The 15,474-nt window shown below is 41.2% G+C and overlaps 2 protein-coding genes across 9 annotated transcripts in view; both read left to right on the forward strand.

The window, feature by feature from the left end:
• Positions 1-15,474, forward strand: part of LOC126406830 (uncharacterized) — a 182,727-nt gene that overhangs the window by 96,851 nt on the left and 70,402 nt on the right. The window lies entirely within an intron of this gene.
• Positions 1-15,474, forward strand: part of insyn2ab (inhibitory synaptic factor 2Ab) — a 34,207-nt gene that overhangs the window by 15,471 nt on the left and 3,262 nt on the right. For both annotated transcript variants that reach the window (XM_050071352.1, XM_050071353.1), the window contains one exon: positions 3,573-3,644. In XM_050071352.1, the coding sequence (XP_049927309.1) occupies positions 3,573-3,644 (72 nt within the window). The remainder of the gene's footprint in view (positions 1-3,572; positions 3,645-15,474) is intronic.

The following is a 15,474-nucleotide window of genomic DNA, read 5'->3' on the forward strand; positions in this document are numbered from 1 at the left end:
ATACGCAGTCAGTGGAGCCCAAATGAATGGAGCGGAGCGTGTGTTGTGTTCAGGCGTTGTCAGGTAAATAACAAATTCCGGCACTTGAATAGGCCATAGCACAACACAGCAACATGTCAAGTTGGCCTAACCTGAGCAAAATACCGTGAAATACTGTGAAACAGATATGATTTTTTCTTAAAACCGTGATATGAAAATTTTGTCATACCGCCCAGCCCTAGCCAAGGTTAATGGGAGTGGCATTAGTTTGCAGATATTTGGACGTGCACTGAATTGTTGAAACAGAAATTTTAACCTTCGTGATTGCACTAGATGACTGGTGTACCAAATTTCACAGCAGGTCATTGAATATTTAAAAATATGTCAATAAAACCCTAAAAAGTCAACCTTATGATGACACTAGAAGAAACATCAGGCTTCACCTTTGGGGAGCCATGGATATCTGAGCAAAATGTGCTGCCAGTCCATTAAGTAGATGTTGAGATATTTTGCTGAAAGAGTGAAGACTTTGATCTGCACATGGCATTAGAGCAACAGTGGGAAAATTACCGAGCCATACCTCTAGCATGGCTAAAAAAAATGGTGTGATATGATCAACCGTCAAGGTCTAATGGGACACTCCAGACACAGAGCACAATACCTGTTAGCACTGTCTCTCTCTGTAAATTTAATGCAAGAGCAAGAGCACCTCCAGTGATTCTTTATGTGTCATATTTCATTAGAGATGTACCTGTAAAGGAGAAAATGCATTAACAAGCTTCATAAAGTCCTCATGCCATGTCCGCAGCCAGACTCACAAGCATCGCAATTGTAAGAATCAATGTACTCCATCTCTAAAACCCATAGCAACACAAAGCAAATTGTATTTAAGTCTTGTCCATATCCAGTGGAGAACAAGGCACCCCAGTGTGGCTCTGTGGAACTTGGTTTTTAAAGGCCCAATTAGTGCAGCCTCATAACGCTTTGCCTTTCATCTCCGCAAAACGGAGCCTGCTATAATGCCTTCACTGCGTGTTGTGTTCCTTCAGCATTATTAGAGAGGTGCAGTTACAGGATGCAAAGCCTGCCGTCCACAGTATGTTCCCAATACTCCTCTTTTTTTTTGCATGGGTGGACAGACAGATAGCCTTCTGTAAAGCTGCACTTTGAGATGAATCCAACTAAAAGCCTCGCTGTTCTCACCAGGAATAAATACATGATGTCCAGTCATTTTGTAAGCTGCTGATTTAAGCATACTGTACATGCAGAGTCAGTAATGTAATGGTCCAGCAAAGGTATAGGCACAATGCGTTTCCTCCATTATACTGTTTGAATTGGAAATTATATATATTACAAAATATCCCACTTCTCCATTGTTTTGAATTTTTCATGCCGTCCCTTATGTGTGCCATGAACTAACCACAAAAACGAAGAAAAATGTTTCCTGCAAAGTACAACAGGAACTTAAAATGCACACACTTGTCATCTGTTTCACATCTCCTAAAGTTTTGATGAGGTCACACTTATCAATGACATCCTGCAAAAAGGAACTACAAACAACGCATTCACGTATCATCTGTTTCACATCCCTTCAGGTTTTCCAAAACTAAAGCAGAAGCGGGTCAGGCACTGTTGATATTACGGCTGTTCTAGATTCTTAACTCAATCACAGCATAATGAATATATCTGAAAAGCCCGACCAGCTTGTATGCATTATGTAAACTTTGTGTTCAAGGTCTTTGTCTTGAAGTGGTTGCAAGACAGATAACAACACAGTTACACACAGAATAGTCTGTTGCATGACCTTAGATTTTATAATAGCAGCACATAGCTTGATGTGTGATGCATGCCAACTCTAGGTTATACTGTATTGATAAAACTGCCATAATACTGATATGCATACACAATTATACACAATAATAGGGGTGTGTACCCATGCCAGTCACAATGCTGCATCAATTAGTCGCAAAATGATGTCTGTTGTGTGTGTATATTATAAGAAAATGTGTCTAACAGAGGACCACATGCAGTATTTACCCCATATTCAAAGCAAAGCATGTCATGTTAGACAATGTGCTCTGATGTGATTATAGTTTTAGCTCACGGGATATCAATAAAAACACAAAATACCATGCAGTGCTCAGGCAGGGAGAGCAGCAGGCACGTAGGCAGGGGGTGTGGACAGTAAAACTGGAATGACGAGGGCAGGACATATCCCAGGACAGCTGACGTGGGCAAACAACACAGCAGTGAATCCGTGCCAACAAACAGTCAGCTTAGAGAACGACTTTCAGAGGTGCAGTTATTTTTTTTTTCCCATGAAGCATCTATGAAATCATCCTCTGTGACATTCTGTGCTTTTTAATGCAGTGACATTATATTGGGTCATGAGCATTTTACCCTGAATGGGGAAAGGAAGTGTGTGTGTTTTTACAAGCGGTGATTATGAATTTAGGTTAATACCCTTTGATTATTAGAGCGAAGCTCTTTAAATTACAAGGATGTACATGAAAATCCGGGCAGCAGCACAGCACTAGTGTGGAGCTTGTCTGTGCAGTGAGTTACTGTCCTTGCTCACAGCTGTTCAGAGAGACTTCATTTGGGAACAGGGCAGGATGGATGAACTTGTTGACCTTGAGCTCCCATCAGCGTTTTCGATCCACGCGCTGTTCTGTCTCCCCCAATGAGGTCACCTCTCATGTCATGGTGAGCAGTTGAGGTCCAACCCCTCCACATGTCATCCAACAGGGTGAACGGCTGCCGTGACAGCAAGCAATTACATGTGCAGCTCTAACGCAGCCCCTCCCATCGTCCCCCAGCACTGCAGCCTGCCATTGCATGCAGTGACTTATAGCGCAAATAACAACATGCGGAGCTGCATGCTTATGTCATTAGAAATATGAATGAAAAACTGCAGATATGGGCGATGCGGACTGATACAATAAAATCATTGTATATTTAGTGTTTCATCTTTGACATATGGACGCATAAGCCTCCGTCGTGCCCGGAGAGATGGCTTAAGTAGGTCCTTTGTGGAGGTCTTTCAACATAATAAATTACAACTCTTATACGGTAAAGACAACAGACCCTCAGGGCTGTGTACCTATGCCATAAACAGAGCAGATACAATTTGTCTTGTTGATTGCTTTTTTCGAATCCTTGATGTTCATTATGTCCACGGCAAATTGAGTTGCATGAGGAATAAAAAAGATGTACAATATAGCCTCCAATGTAAAGTATCGATTTTTCATTACATATGATTCATGCAGCATTGCGTTGCTACTTGCTTCCTATTTCCTATTTCCTATAGGATACAGACACGGAGTACATTTTAAAACTCTGTCGTGGCAAAGCAAAATAATCCTGTTATGTAAAATCAGCAAGTCTACACACTTGATTAACCAAATCTGAGCAAATTACAGGATCAGAGCCCTTGCTGCATTTCAACTGTTAGGAAAAAACAACACCAGGTAAAAAAACAAAACAAGCTGAACAAATTTTGTCTGATAGCTGATGCCCACAGGTGTTGAAATATGGAAGCTCAGGCCTGTCACTGGAGATCACATATATCTTTTTCATCTCTCTTTTCACAGACTCACCTACCGAACAGGACAAGACACAGCGAACTGTGACACTTGTCGAAACAGCGCGTGCATCATTTACAGGTGGGCTCTTTTCACTGCCAGTGTGTCGTTAATGCTGCATTAGATGCTGTTTTCTGTATGATAATTTGGTTCAGTGTGACGGGGGATGCTTAGAGGTGTTTGGTGCAGTGATGCTTTGCTTTGCAGAAAATGTAAAGGGTAATGTATGTGTGTATGAGTATTGCATTTCCAGTGGTCTGACCAAGGGCTCATAAATGTTCAACATTAGACATGGACACGGACGGAGCCTTCTGTCTGTATTCTGCATTCATTTCATTTCATATTTGTGAACGTTTTCAGAAAAGCATATGGATACAGGCAAAAAAAGAGTGGTACCGCTGAAAATTGTGTGGGTATTGTAGAGTAGTCCAAGCAAGACATGACCCACAGGGCATAACGAGATGACAAGGAAATGTTAAAAAAATGGCAAAACAGAACAAATTGGTAATATATTGAAGACAACTGACCTTTCGTTAAGCCCCGCCCCTTTGTGATGGTCCCTCAAGCTGTCGGAGCCAGCATGGAGCCCACACTGTAACTAACTGCACTCCCTGAAGAAATATTATCATATTTTTGGAAAAATGAAACAGTGATCTCAGAGACAAGCAGACAGAGGGGTCTACAGTCTGTGTTTGAAGGATATATCCAGGATGTCAAACTGACTCAGCAGCAACAACAGGTTAAAAAGACAAAGATAGTTAGAAGCTAAAGCCGAACTATAGGCTACAGATCACAGTGTAAAAGTGAACCACCACATCACTGCTGATGGCCACACATGACAGTGAATATAAAGGGAAACTTTGCTGATATTGAACCAGCTGTGTGGCATCGCAGTGTGTGCAGATGAACAGTGTTTGGCTTCGCCCCAGTGCCGCAGCCAGCACCCGGACCTCCACCATTGGACGGGCAGGGATCTCCAGGGGAAGTCAAACAACGTTCATCTGCACACACTGCGATGACACACAGCTGGTTGAATATCAGCAAAGTTTCCCTGCTTCCCTTCACTGGTTCCTGTACAGCAGGGTCGGTCTTTGTTTCACTGTTATAATCATTAAAAAGCAAAAGCAGCATGTGTATACATTCAGTAGGCTATATCTTCAGTAGCTAGCTAGCTAACCCTACACTTTTCAGGGTTTGATTTTGGTTTTGGAACAGGGAAGAAACGTATATCTTTTTCCAACCTCTCCAGGTAACGAGTATCATTAATACACGACGTGCCCCAGGCACAACATTTAGCTCCAAATCCACAAAACCAGCCTGAAAATGAAGGAAATCTGAAACGATTGCAGTCAATGGAGCACAGCTGTATTGTTCAGTGTACCCAGATGTCTGAAACGATTGCAGTCAATGGAGCACAGCTGTATTGTTCAGTGTACCCAGATGCTATGTTAAGATTGTCCAGTCTGCATCCGGGGGCGGGACTTAGCGAAGGGTCAAATGTCTGTCAACATGATGTGATGCATTTAATGGCTTCACAGACCACCACAAATACAACGCTGCCTCCTATCCTATGACAACCTCCTCCAGCTTCGTTGCCTTGTTTGTTGTTGTCAGAAGCATTTCAATCTGCTCTCTAGTGCCATCATGTGAAGGTATCTTTGCCAGCAAAAAGGATACATAGAAGTATGTGGGCAGTGCCATTTACAGCGTTTGAAATCTATGTAAAGGGAACATAAATTAGCCTTAAGGCAAGAAAGATGTTATAAGGAGAATTATAAAATAAGCATCAGGGATATGGAAAAAATAACTCAAAGAAGTCAGTGTGCAGCTACTGGCAGTGCTGTACATAGTATATTGGGTGTTGCTCTGTAGCATGTTTTCTACAAAGGGTGATAAAATAGATAATACCTCCAATATCATTTGCTAGGGTTTCTGGGGGATGTGTGGCCTCAGTGTAATGAATAAGTAATCATACACAGCAGTGGGAAGTGAATAAGATAGGATAGGAAATACAGTTGACCCTGTCGCAGACAATATGAGGACCTACAGTTTTATCACGTCCCATAAAACGTGTCAGAGTGTTTTTTAGAAACAAAGGCTGGAGCTCTCTGGATTCTTTCTTTTTGTTATTTTTAAGAGACACAGTATTTCTGTCAAAACACACAGCGGATTTGTGTGGGGTAAGTGTTCTGATATGTTCTTGGCTAAGACAAAAAAAAGAAATGACTCGGAAGCAGGTGGGAAATCCACTCAAGCTGTAACCTCGTGTCATTTGTCACTTCAGTCCAAAAGCCTCTACCGCTGAACCCGCTTGTTACCTTGTTCTCTAAAACAGGAAACAGACAGCTGTTTGGGAAATACACTGCAGACGATTCACTCTGCACAGTGGGACTCCTGGGTTGTTTCCACATGGGCCAGAGTGAAAGTAGCTTAAAAACAGAATCACAAATTATAGATGGAAACTTTGCATACTCTCTGAAAATGAAAGTTTGCTGCAGTAAAGGGATCTTCCTCCCAACTTCTGCTTCTCTTTTTTAACACAATATACTGCACTGTATTAGAGACAGCAATACAATAAGGGTTGTCCAGTCTTACTCTGCTGTCCTTTTGAACTATTTTGGATAGATTTAATTCATTTACAACACCTAGAATACTCTGAACTCATATCTGTAATATTTCTTACTGCAACGAGAAGGAAAACTGCCCTGTCCTGAACACGTTTTCCAGGATTTTTGCTTTATGTAACATTTTCAACAAGATGCCTCCTCTCTCTTTTCCCTCGACGGGTGCATTGTTTCAAGCTGACCCAGATTGTGCTATAAAACCATATTGGAACTTGAAAGCAGGATCTCCATTTCATATCAGATACAGGGGGATGAGAAATCATTGAGCCTCACAGATTTGTTCTCATGCAAGTGTCGCATGACAGGTCATGTCGTACAAGTCATGTACAGATAATCTGCCTTCTCTGCGGAGGGAAGAGAACTTGTTTGACTCAGAAATTATAATGCCTGCATTTGAATGAATTTAAATTAAATTCTAAAGTCTGCTAAAACAAAGAAAATATAAAACCTAATTTGATATAAAAGGAATATTCTCGCACTACAGCAGCTGCCTCGGGGTTTAATGAACCTCCTCCGTTGCACCTGGCACTATAACATCACCTATAATGAAATGTATTCTCTCGTCCATCTCCATGACTGTCACATCCCCTTGACCGCCTCCCATTTAAGTCATGGTCTGCTTTGCTCTTGCAGGACACTTTTTGGCATGTCAAACCGTTCTTTATGTGTCACTCTGTTCAGATGACAGCTGTAGTAATATTTTCTCATGTTTGGGTCCTCTAATACCATTGACGCTGCAACAGTTTTTAGCTTTTAAACTCTAGACCTAAAGATCCTCAATTATAATTATGATTATATGACGAAGACTCAAGAACAGGTGGTATTTATCATGTTAACTTGGAACACAAGCAAGACTCAGGGGAAAAAGGTGGAAAGTGGACGAACTTAACATCACAATGCACCTCACATTGAATCTGGGTTGCACACTAATCAAGACCTACTGGTTATGAACCCCCCAGCTGACCCAGACATGTGCTGCTGGAGCAAGACTAAACATTATTTCATGTTTCTCTCCTGAGCTTTGGTCTGATGTTGGTCTAAGTCGAAGCAAAAAAATATAAGCAAAAGGCTTTCCTCCATCAATATTTCTCCAAAACCACAGTGGGATAATAGAGACAGAGTGCTGCAGAGCGCCTGCTACTCTCACCAGTGCAAAACAGAGAGCAGCTGTGGAATGTAGTCAATAAAACTGGAAAACAGATTTAAGCCTCTACAGAATGAGCCTGAGTCACCATCAAAGAATAAGATTCAACAACCGAAGGCAAAAAAGGGAGATCACCACTACTCAGCAAGAGCTGAAAAACTGACTCAACACTCTGTGGTAATATACCACATCTCAGCAACGCCAACTTATTGGACCTAAATCTGATTCTATCCTCAGAGACAGACAGGCGTCAGGGGGAAGAATTTTAAGGCCTGTTGCTTTCCTGATGACCTGGTGTCTGACCTGATTAAAAAGATCCTTCAAATCTTGTCTGCCCACCGATCTGTGAAGACTCTTGTGGGTTTAATGATCTTTTTTAAAACAGATGGAATTCACTCAAATAGAATAAAGCTGTTCACCTTCAACCTGTTCCTACACGCAGCTGTTCATGCTGCTCCTTAAGATATTAAAGTAAATAAGGCCAAGATTAGTGACGGGAAAAGAATGTCCTATATGTCTCTGACAAATTGTGTGATAACTTTCACAGTTCAGTCAGGAACACTTTTGTCAAAGAAAACTTTATTTCCTTTTGCAGTATTATATTTGGCGGTATGGCTCTGTTCTGGGGCCCCTCTGCTTTTCCTTGGGTCTACGCAGAAAGCCTCCTCCACTCGCCTGTGTGGAAAGCTCAAGACGGAGAGAGCACAACTGTCTGCCCTTCCATGTGCAAATGAGGAAAGCCTGACTCAGAGAGAGCACACCTCACTGCCCTTCCATGTGCAAATGAGGAAAGCCTGACTCAGAGGGAGCACAGCTCTCTGCCCTTCCATGTGCAAATGAGGAAAGCCTGACTCAGAGGGAGCAAACCTTTCTGCCCTTCCATGTGCCTACTTGGAAAGCCTAAGGCAGGGAGAGCAGCAGCAAATACCCCCCTGGGAACAGAACAGAGCAGCATCAATGACAAACAGAAATGACACTGATAAGTCAGACGCAGCATGAAAAGGAAGAGCTGGGATGGAGGCAGGTTGCAAAGCTGATGTAGCTGGGATGTGAGCTGAGCATGACATCGTGTCCTGCCTGAACTAACGCTATGCTATGATTATAATCTTTGGAATTTCTACATGATCGTAACTTCCATGTATCATGCAAAAATCATAAATAATTAAAGATAAGTTTTACAGGATTTCCCAAGAAACAAAGAAATAGTCCCTCTCAATCATCACTTATGACCCAGTAGAGCTTTGTGGTGGAGATATTTTCTGTGGAGACTCTGCCCTCTGCTTTTATTTTCTCATTTTCTCCTTATTTTCTGTGCTCGGGACGTTTATGAGCATGTACCTCCACAACTCTTAGGCAAGCTCAGGACTTTATTAAAAGGTAGCGACCAGCTCCAAGACCCAGTGCCAAAGAAACAAACAAACAAAAAAACAAAAAAGCAAATATTGCAAGGCGAAACAGCACACGAGAATGAATCTGGGGTTGGCTTTTACTTCTTACATGCTTACAAACACTTAATGACAATCCTGCACAGTATACTTTTAATATGACAATGAATAGAGTGTGGGGCTACATCAAAATGTTTTCTGTAACAAAGAAGTCTTCTTTCATTTTTTAAACACATGGTTATTCTCTGAAGTTTCTTACTGAAGGAGGATCTGTCTCTTATTTTACAGCCAGAATACTGCAGTGTGCCTGTGTGTTTATTTGTGTCCCTATTGATCAGACAGGCCTTTTCTTTGATTTGTTTTCATGGGTTCAGCCATTACTGTAAGTAAGTGTGGCTTTCAGTTTAAGGCTTTAAGCAGAGTGGATCTGTAAAAATATTTATAACTATGTGAATAAATGGTCATGTAAGCCCATGATGGGTATTATCTGTGTCAATTGATTTTGACCTATTGTTTACTTATGTCGTGCAGCAGAAAAACTGGGCAACAGAGTGCATTTGGGTTTCATCTAACTAACATTATAGTTGCAACTAACAGCAACATAATTTGTAAGACTGAAGCAATGAGCCCTCTGTGTAGAGGAACAGAGAAAAGTCCCAAAGCCTATAGCTGAGTTTCTCTTTTTTTCGCCTCGCTGATCTTATCTTGTGCCAACTCTATATGTCGGCGGAGCAGCTTGGCTTAATTAACAAACTCCGAACAATTTCTGATGGCAAAAGAAGTGCCCTCAGTCTGTCGCCACTAAACCAAAGCATGTGGTGTGGTAATAAAATCACATTGAAGACGCACTCTGTGGAGCACTAATAAAGTGGAAGATTATCATTTCATCTGCGCTCTGTATCGTTGAATGTTGTTTATTTCAATCCACCCAATTGGTTTTTAAGTCATGGAATAGAGTCTTAGTTGGCAAGCGGGGTAGTGCTCCATCACAGTCCTATCTATCTCTGCCAAGGCAATTGTCATAAATATCTTAAATTCTGCAAATAGTCCTATTTAATATTCCTCGGCAGCACAAATCTTCCTAGACTGACTGAATGGTGTTTTCAGAGAGAATAAATAAAAGCATTTATTTGTTAATCTCTGCTCATATTTTCAGATGTACTTTTTAATGTCACATACAATGACCACACCTCATCACCAGCATCCCTGTTATTATAATAATGTACTCATACAGTGATTTAGACTCCTGGACAAACCACTCTGTGTGACACCATGATGTGGAGGCCTGAGTACAGCGAGGAAAATTAAAACCAAGAAAAGCAAGTTGGGACCAGAAGTGACCCCTCAGAGTTAGACAGCAACTGTGTATACCAACTGTAACCAAGATTAGCGGCCCCTGAGATGCAGCCCTTAATTTCAGAGCAGTCCAGCATCTCCAGTAGCTCCGATAAATTCAGGAATCGAGCAGTTTGCTGAGCTCAGGTAGTGAATCTATGGGTCTTATCCAGACTTTGGTTCTCCCCTGGCAGTCTCCACCCACCCTGGGTACACTGCAGCATCTCATACATCACTGCAACAAATAGGGCATACATATGGCAGAGAGGGAGGCAGAGGCTGAATGTATGGACGATAAATTAGGGGAGTAACTTACTGTCCTTCACATCAGGAGACAAAAGGGATCCCTTAAAGGGTCCCTTCACCCATCTAGCAAAACGCCCCTTTCAAATGATTTCAGCTTTGTCTCTGACAAATGATGTTTTGTCCATAAATTTGGCATGGTGGACAGGTCCAAATATCAAAATACTCATGAGGCTTGGCTGCCGTTGTCATGGAGAAGAGGCAAGTCAGGGGCATGAATCAGAGCGGTAGCAAATTCAAAATGCTTCATCATTACAGAGGAGAATAAAGAACATCCCCATAATGGCTGCATTCACCCACTACTGACCCTGAAGTTTAAAGTGAATAGATTTAAACTGCAGATTGGGTTTTCAGGTTTCTCCACACTCTAGTCTTTAGCTTCAACCCGCTGTTAGTGGCAGATTTTAAAAATGGTGATTGTATGTTTCTTCTCCTGTTGCACCTTGGGAGTCAGCGTTAACGTCCACCTTGAAGCTTTTATGTACAGAAGTTTGTATCTTTTACTTTTGATCAAAGAACCAATTATTTCTAAACAGAGTTCTTGATCTTTTGCACTAATGATGTTTCCAGCAGAGATTCATGCCCATCCAAGCAGTAGAAGTGCTCTATATGCTCAAGTAACATTGTATATGGGAAACCTTATTGGGACTTTGCTGGTGCTACCATGCTTCTAGCTTGCTAGGATGTTAACCATTAGCTCACCAGTTCACAGCAAACTATCAACTAGCCCTCTGGCCACACTTCTGGCGTCACCTATTTTTATCTGACGCATTCATGCAGCTTTAAATAGGACATTGTTTCTGGAAAGGCACATTATTGTTTAGATTTTTTAGCTTTCTATTCACCATCATTGTACTGAGATAAAGCTAGGAGGCTTAGATAAGTAAAACTATGATCTGCTTGGCTAGATACTGATAGGGGAAGTTTTTCTTAATCATTAAAACCCTTGAACGTCCCACTCAACCGTTTGGTAAAGCACATTTTGAGTCACTATCCTAGTGAAAAAAGTGTTGAATTCAACTCAATCTGAGTTATCTCTACCATTCAGTTTAGGCATCTTATGCTAAAAAATCCACTAGATGACGCTGTTTCTTCACATAGTTTGCCTTCTCAGTTTACCTCCTTACAGGAAGTTAGTAACAAAAAAACTCAATCCTGTATAGAGGGAATTTCAAAGGTAGGCATGTTTATCTCTTACTAAAGAGATTTACGTAACTTTATATAAAAAATAAAAATCTAATAAGGGGCAAATACGTTTTTAGACACATGGTCTACCAAACGGTTCATTTATCCTTTCATGGTAAAGGCAGTGAAGCTAAGCTAATATAATTCAGATTGACTATTTGATAAGAAATAAAAAATCTTTTGATCATTCATCATTGTTAAATAATACCTTTTAATGTTAATGTTTAATGTAAAGTATGATTTTTTTTACTGTCTAAAGCCATGCTCAACCGAATGGTTTAATTGTCCTGGTATGGTAAAGGTAGTAATGCTAAGATAATAAATTCACATTTTCATGAAATAATAAGGGATGAATATTCATTGTTGTTAAAACCATAAGTTTCATGTTAATCCTTCATAAACTTAATGAAAAAAATTATAGCAATATGATTTTTTTCACCATTCATCATTTTTGAGATGTTATAAAGTACTGTAGTGGTCATGGAAATAATACTAGTACTGGTAATACAACAAATTCCATGGTAAGAAATTGTTACTGTACTAACATAATACCAGCATTATAATACTACATGATTTATCATTTGGATTTTTTCTTTCTGTTTTACCATTACCACGAAGGGGCATCTCAACCATAAAAAGCGATCTAGGGTCTATTAAAAATATATATTGATTTTGTTAGTGTAGCCCCAAGGACCTAAAAACACAAAGAAAAAATGTTTCCATCGCTTTTATTTCGTAGTGAGGACATTAAAGGAGCTCTGTATGACATTCAAATCCCTAATATGGCAGCATTGCTGAAGATATAGAGGAGTAATGGCATCCTGAGCAGAGATGGAGTCAGGTTCCCTCGGTGTGTGTTGTAATCTGAGCTTCTCTGTTTATTGTTGTGGTAGATGGATCCAGAGGCAAGCACCTGTGAGTCCTGAGGGTGTGCGCCCACCCTCTGGTTCCCCCTGCAGGTTATACTGCAGTATTCTTAGCTACGTTGGTCAACTCTGTTGCTGTTGATAACGCTGTTTATGGAGTTAGCAATGTTAGCTGCTAGCTGCCGGCTCCACCACCTATATGTTGTGAACTGTGTGCAGACAAGCTGAACCAGAATCTTTATCATAGATATGCTCTGAACATTGTAAACAGCTACTTTAATATAAGTAGTGGTTGTAGTTGGTAACCCTGTAAAAGAAACTCAAACATGGAGGCTGTATGACGACGCTGTATCCACCCTCTGCTCTTCATATTGCCTTGCTGTACTTCGCCACGTGTGTAGTTCAAACGAGATTTACAAGAGCATCCCTTGCAAATTATATGAGGCCTACCACTGAGTGAACCTAGAGTGCAGCAGGAAGCCCAGTTTAACAAACACGCTCGGATAACAGCATTAAAGGATTTTATTCCTATCATGCTGTGTTGAATAAAAACCAGCATTTGAATCAAAGTATACGATGTAGTTGTTTCCAATTTGGAACTAACAATGACTTTGAAAAACAGTTAAGTTCAGGGAAAGGCAACTGCAAAGCAATATGATGAGACGCAAGGAGCTAATTAGCACTTGTATCCCACGCTGAGATGGCAGAGCCGTGGTTGTTTTGGTGAACAATTGTCAAGATTGCCTATTCTGTTTTGTTCTCATTAATGAGATTGGGTTTTTCTTTGTGTTTCTCTGAAGCAGAAAGCTATGTAATAGACAACGGTGATGGCTTTTATATCTGATATACATGTCAGGGGAAGAGTTTCAGCTGCTGATTTACATAACCTGTGGGAAGTTTCTGCTTCAACTGTTGCCTGTCAGTGGAGGAAACAACTGTCAGTCTCTGGTGATTCAATCTACTATGCCCCGTCATGTAGTTCTGTAGATGTTACACTGTACTGGGTCTGCACCGCTCATTTTGTCAAGTGGAGAGTTTGAACTGTGAATGGCCAAAGGGGAAATCACGGGAGGAGAAATGACTTTTTACGCTGAAAGGTGCCAGCAGCAGGAAGAACAGAGAATAGCAGTGAGCAGGTATACACTACTGAATGAATAGAGTATGCCGTGCTAAAAAGACATCTCACAGCAGCAGAATCCCTCCCAGGAGCAACAATCATTGAATGGTGCTCAGCGCACCACGACCGCAGACAAACAAACGGCTCGCCACTGATCACAGCAACAGCTACTCACACTGCATAGCTAAAGAGATGATTAATCTGCTTTGCTGAATGCCCTAGAAAAGCCTCCCTGTCTCCAGCCGCTTCAATCTGTTTGTGTACAGAGATGATCTTAGATATAGGGCTTTTTGTTTGCTGAAGCACCTGCTCCCCAGTGCCACCCGCATCGTACAGTGCTGCCTCTGGCTTCCCACCGAGGCATTTGTCCACAGCGCACAGTAATTGCAGTGATCTGCCAAGTGATTAATTGCTTAATAATTGCCGAGGCTATTCTGTGTTGCGCTGTGCCGCTGTGATTCTGCTGCTTTCTGTCAAGTCAACATTCTTTAAACAGCTGTAAAAGACACAAAGTTTTTATTTTATTTTACATAAAACAAAAGATACATATACAGATAAAAGCTGAAAGAAATTCAACAATGGATAATATGAACAAGAGATGGAAAACTAGTGCATCTCATACTGTAAGAAACAGCAGTTCTGTCAAGATAAAGACTTTCAGTTTACTCTAAAAACTGATTGTCAAGGATTCAGTGTGCACCTGCAAGTGTTAGCTTTTATTTGATGTGGGGGAAAAAGGAAAAAGCACATAAGAAATTGAAGAACGAGCAAAGCGCTGTGCAAAAAGAGTTTTTGTTTTGATACAGCAAACATGCTTAAAAATTCCTTTTTTATACCAATAATGAAGTTGAGTTTTGAGCAACTGGGACCCATGCAGGCCCCTGTATATTCTCGATTTGCTTTTCATTTGAAGGTCCAGTGTGTTAGACTAAGATCATTCTCGGAACCCATCGGCTGTATTCGGCATCTGACTTCTGGCAGACGGCGATACAGCCTCTGGGGGCAGACCCCCGATTTTTTGGCATTCCGGTTTGATTTGGGCGGAGGAGGTGAATTTCCGTTTCCGACTTCCGTTTATATACAAGTAAATATGCAGAACCATTGCGATGGATTCAGAGTTTGCAGTGACGCCAATTATGTTCCGCCTCGTTAGTTCACTGCACGGACCGTGTAACCTGGCAACAACTGCAGCCAGCTCAAATGTGATTGGTCAATATCACGCGGACTACAAACAGCCTAGCACTGGAAACCAGGGCTCTTCCGCTCTTCTTCCGGAGGCAAGATCTCCGGGGTTTGCCTACACACTCTACATTCACTGAATGTAGAGTCTGTATATAGAGACTAGACTAAGATATACTAACAGAAATGAAAAATAATATGATAAGTATGTTTTTTAGTGTATAATCACCTGAAAATAAGAATCGTTGTACTTTCTTTACCCTAGAATGAGCCATTTATATCTACATAGGGAGCAGGTCCTTGTCCATGGACTCTGCCATATTGCACTGCCAAACTAAACATTGGCTCTAGATAGGGCTATTCACATTTTTGCATCGGCCACGGTAATTAGCAGCCCCTTCGCGAAGACCAGTGTCAGAACATGCTAATTTTATGACATGAAACTGCTTTATTTTGTGTTTTAAGCTGTTTAAATCACAAGGTCCGTTTGTTTTGGAAAGGAAGAGACCTCTGCAAATAGTTCGCCTCATGATTAAGATGTCCTGAATATCTGGATCCTATGTTATCAGGGAAAACAGATGAGCACACATGAGCAGGTGCTGGGCTAGCAGCCTGTCTCGGATGTGCCGAACAGCACTGGACAAGCACTAAGTTTTTAACATAAAACTGCTTTATTCGGCTCCTTTTAAAAACCTCCTGAACACTGAAGGAATTCTAATCAGGAGACGTTTCAGCTGGTTGCAGTCTGCAATCCTCACCACTAGATGCCACTA

This window comes from Epinephelus moara, chromosome 19 (assembly GCF_006386435.1).
Source record: "Epinephelus moara isolate mb chromosome 19, YSFRI_EMoa_1.0, whole genome shotgun sequence".
Classification (NCBI taxonomy): domain Eukaryota; kingdom Metazoa; phylum Chordata; class Actinopteri; order Perciformes; family Serranidae; genus Epinephelus; species Epinephelus moara.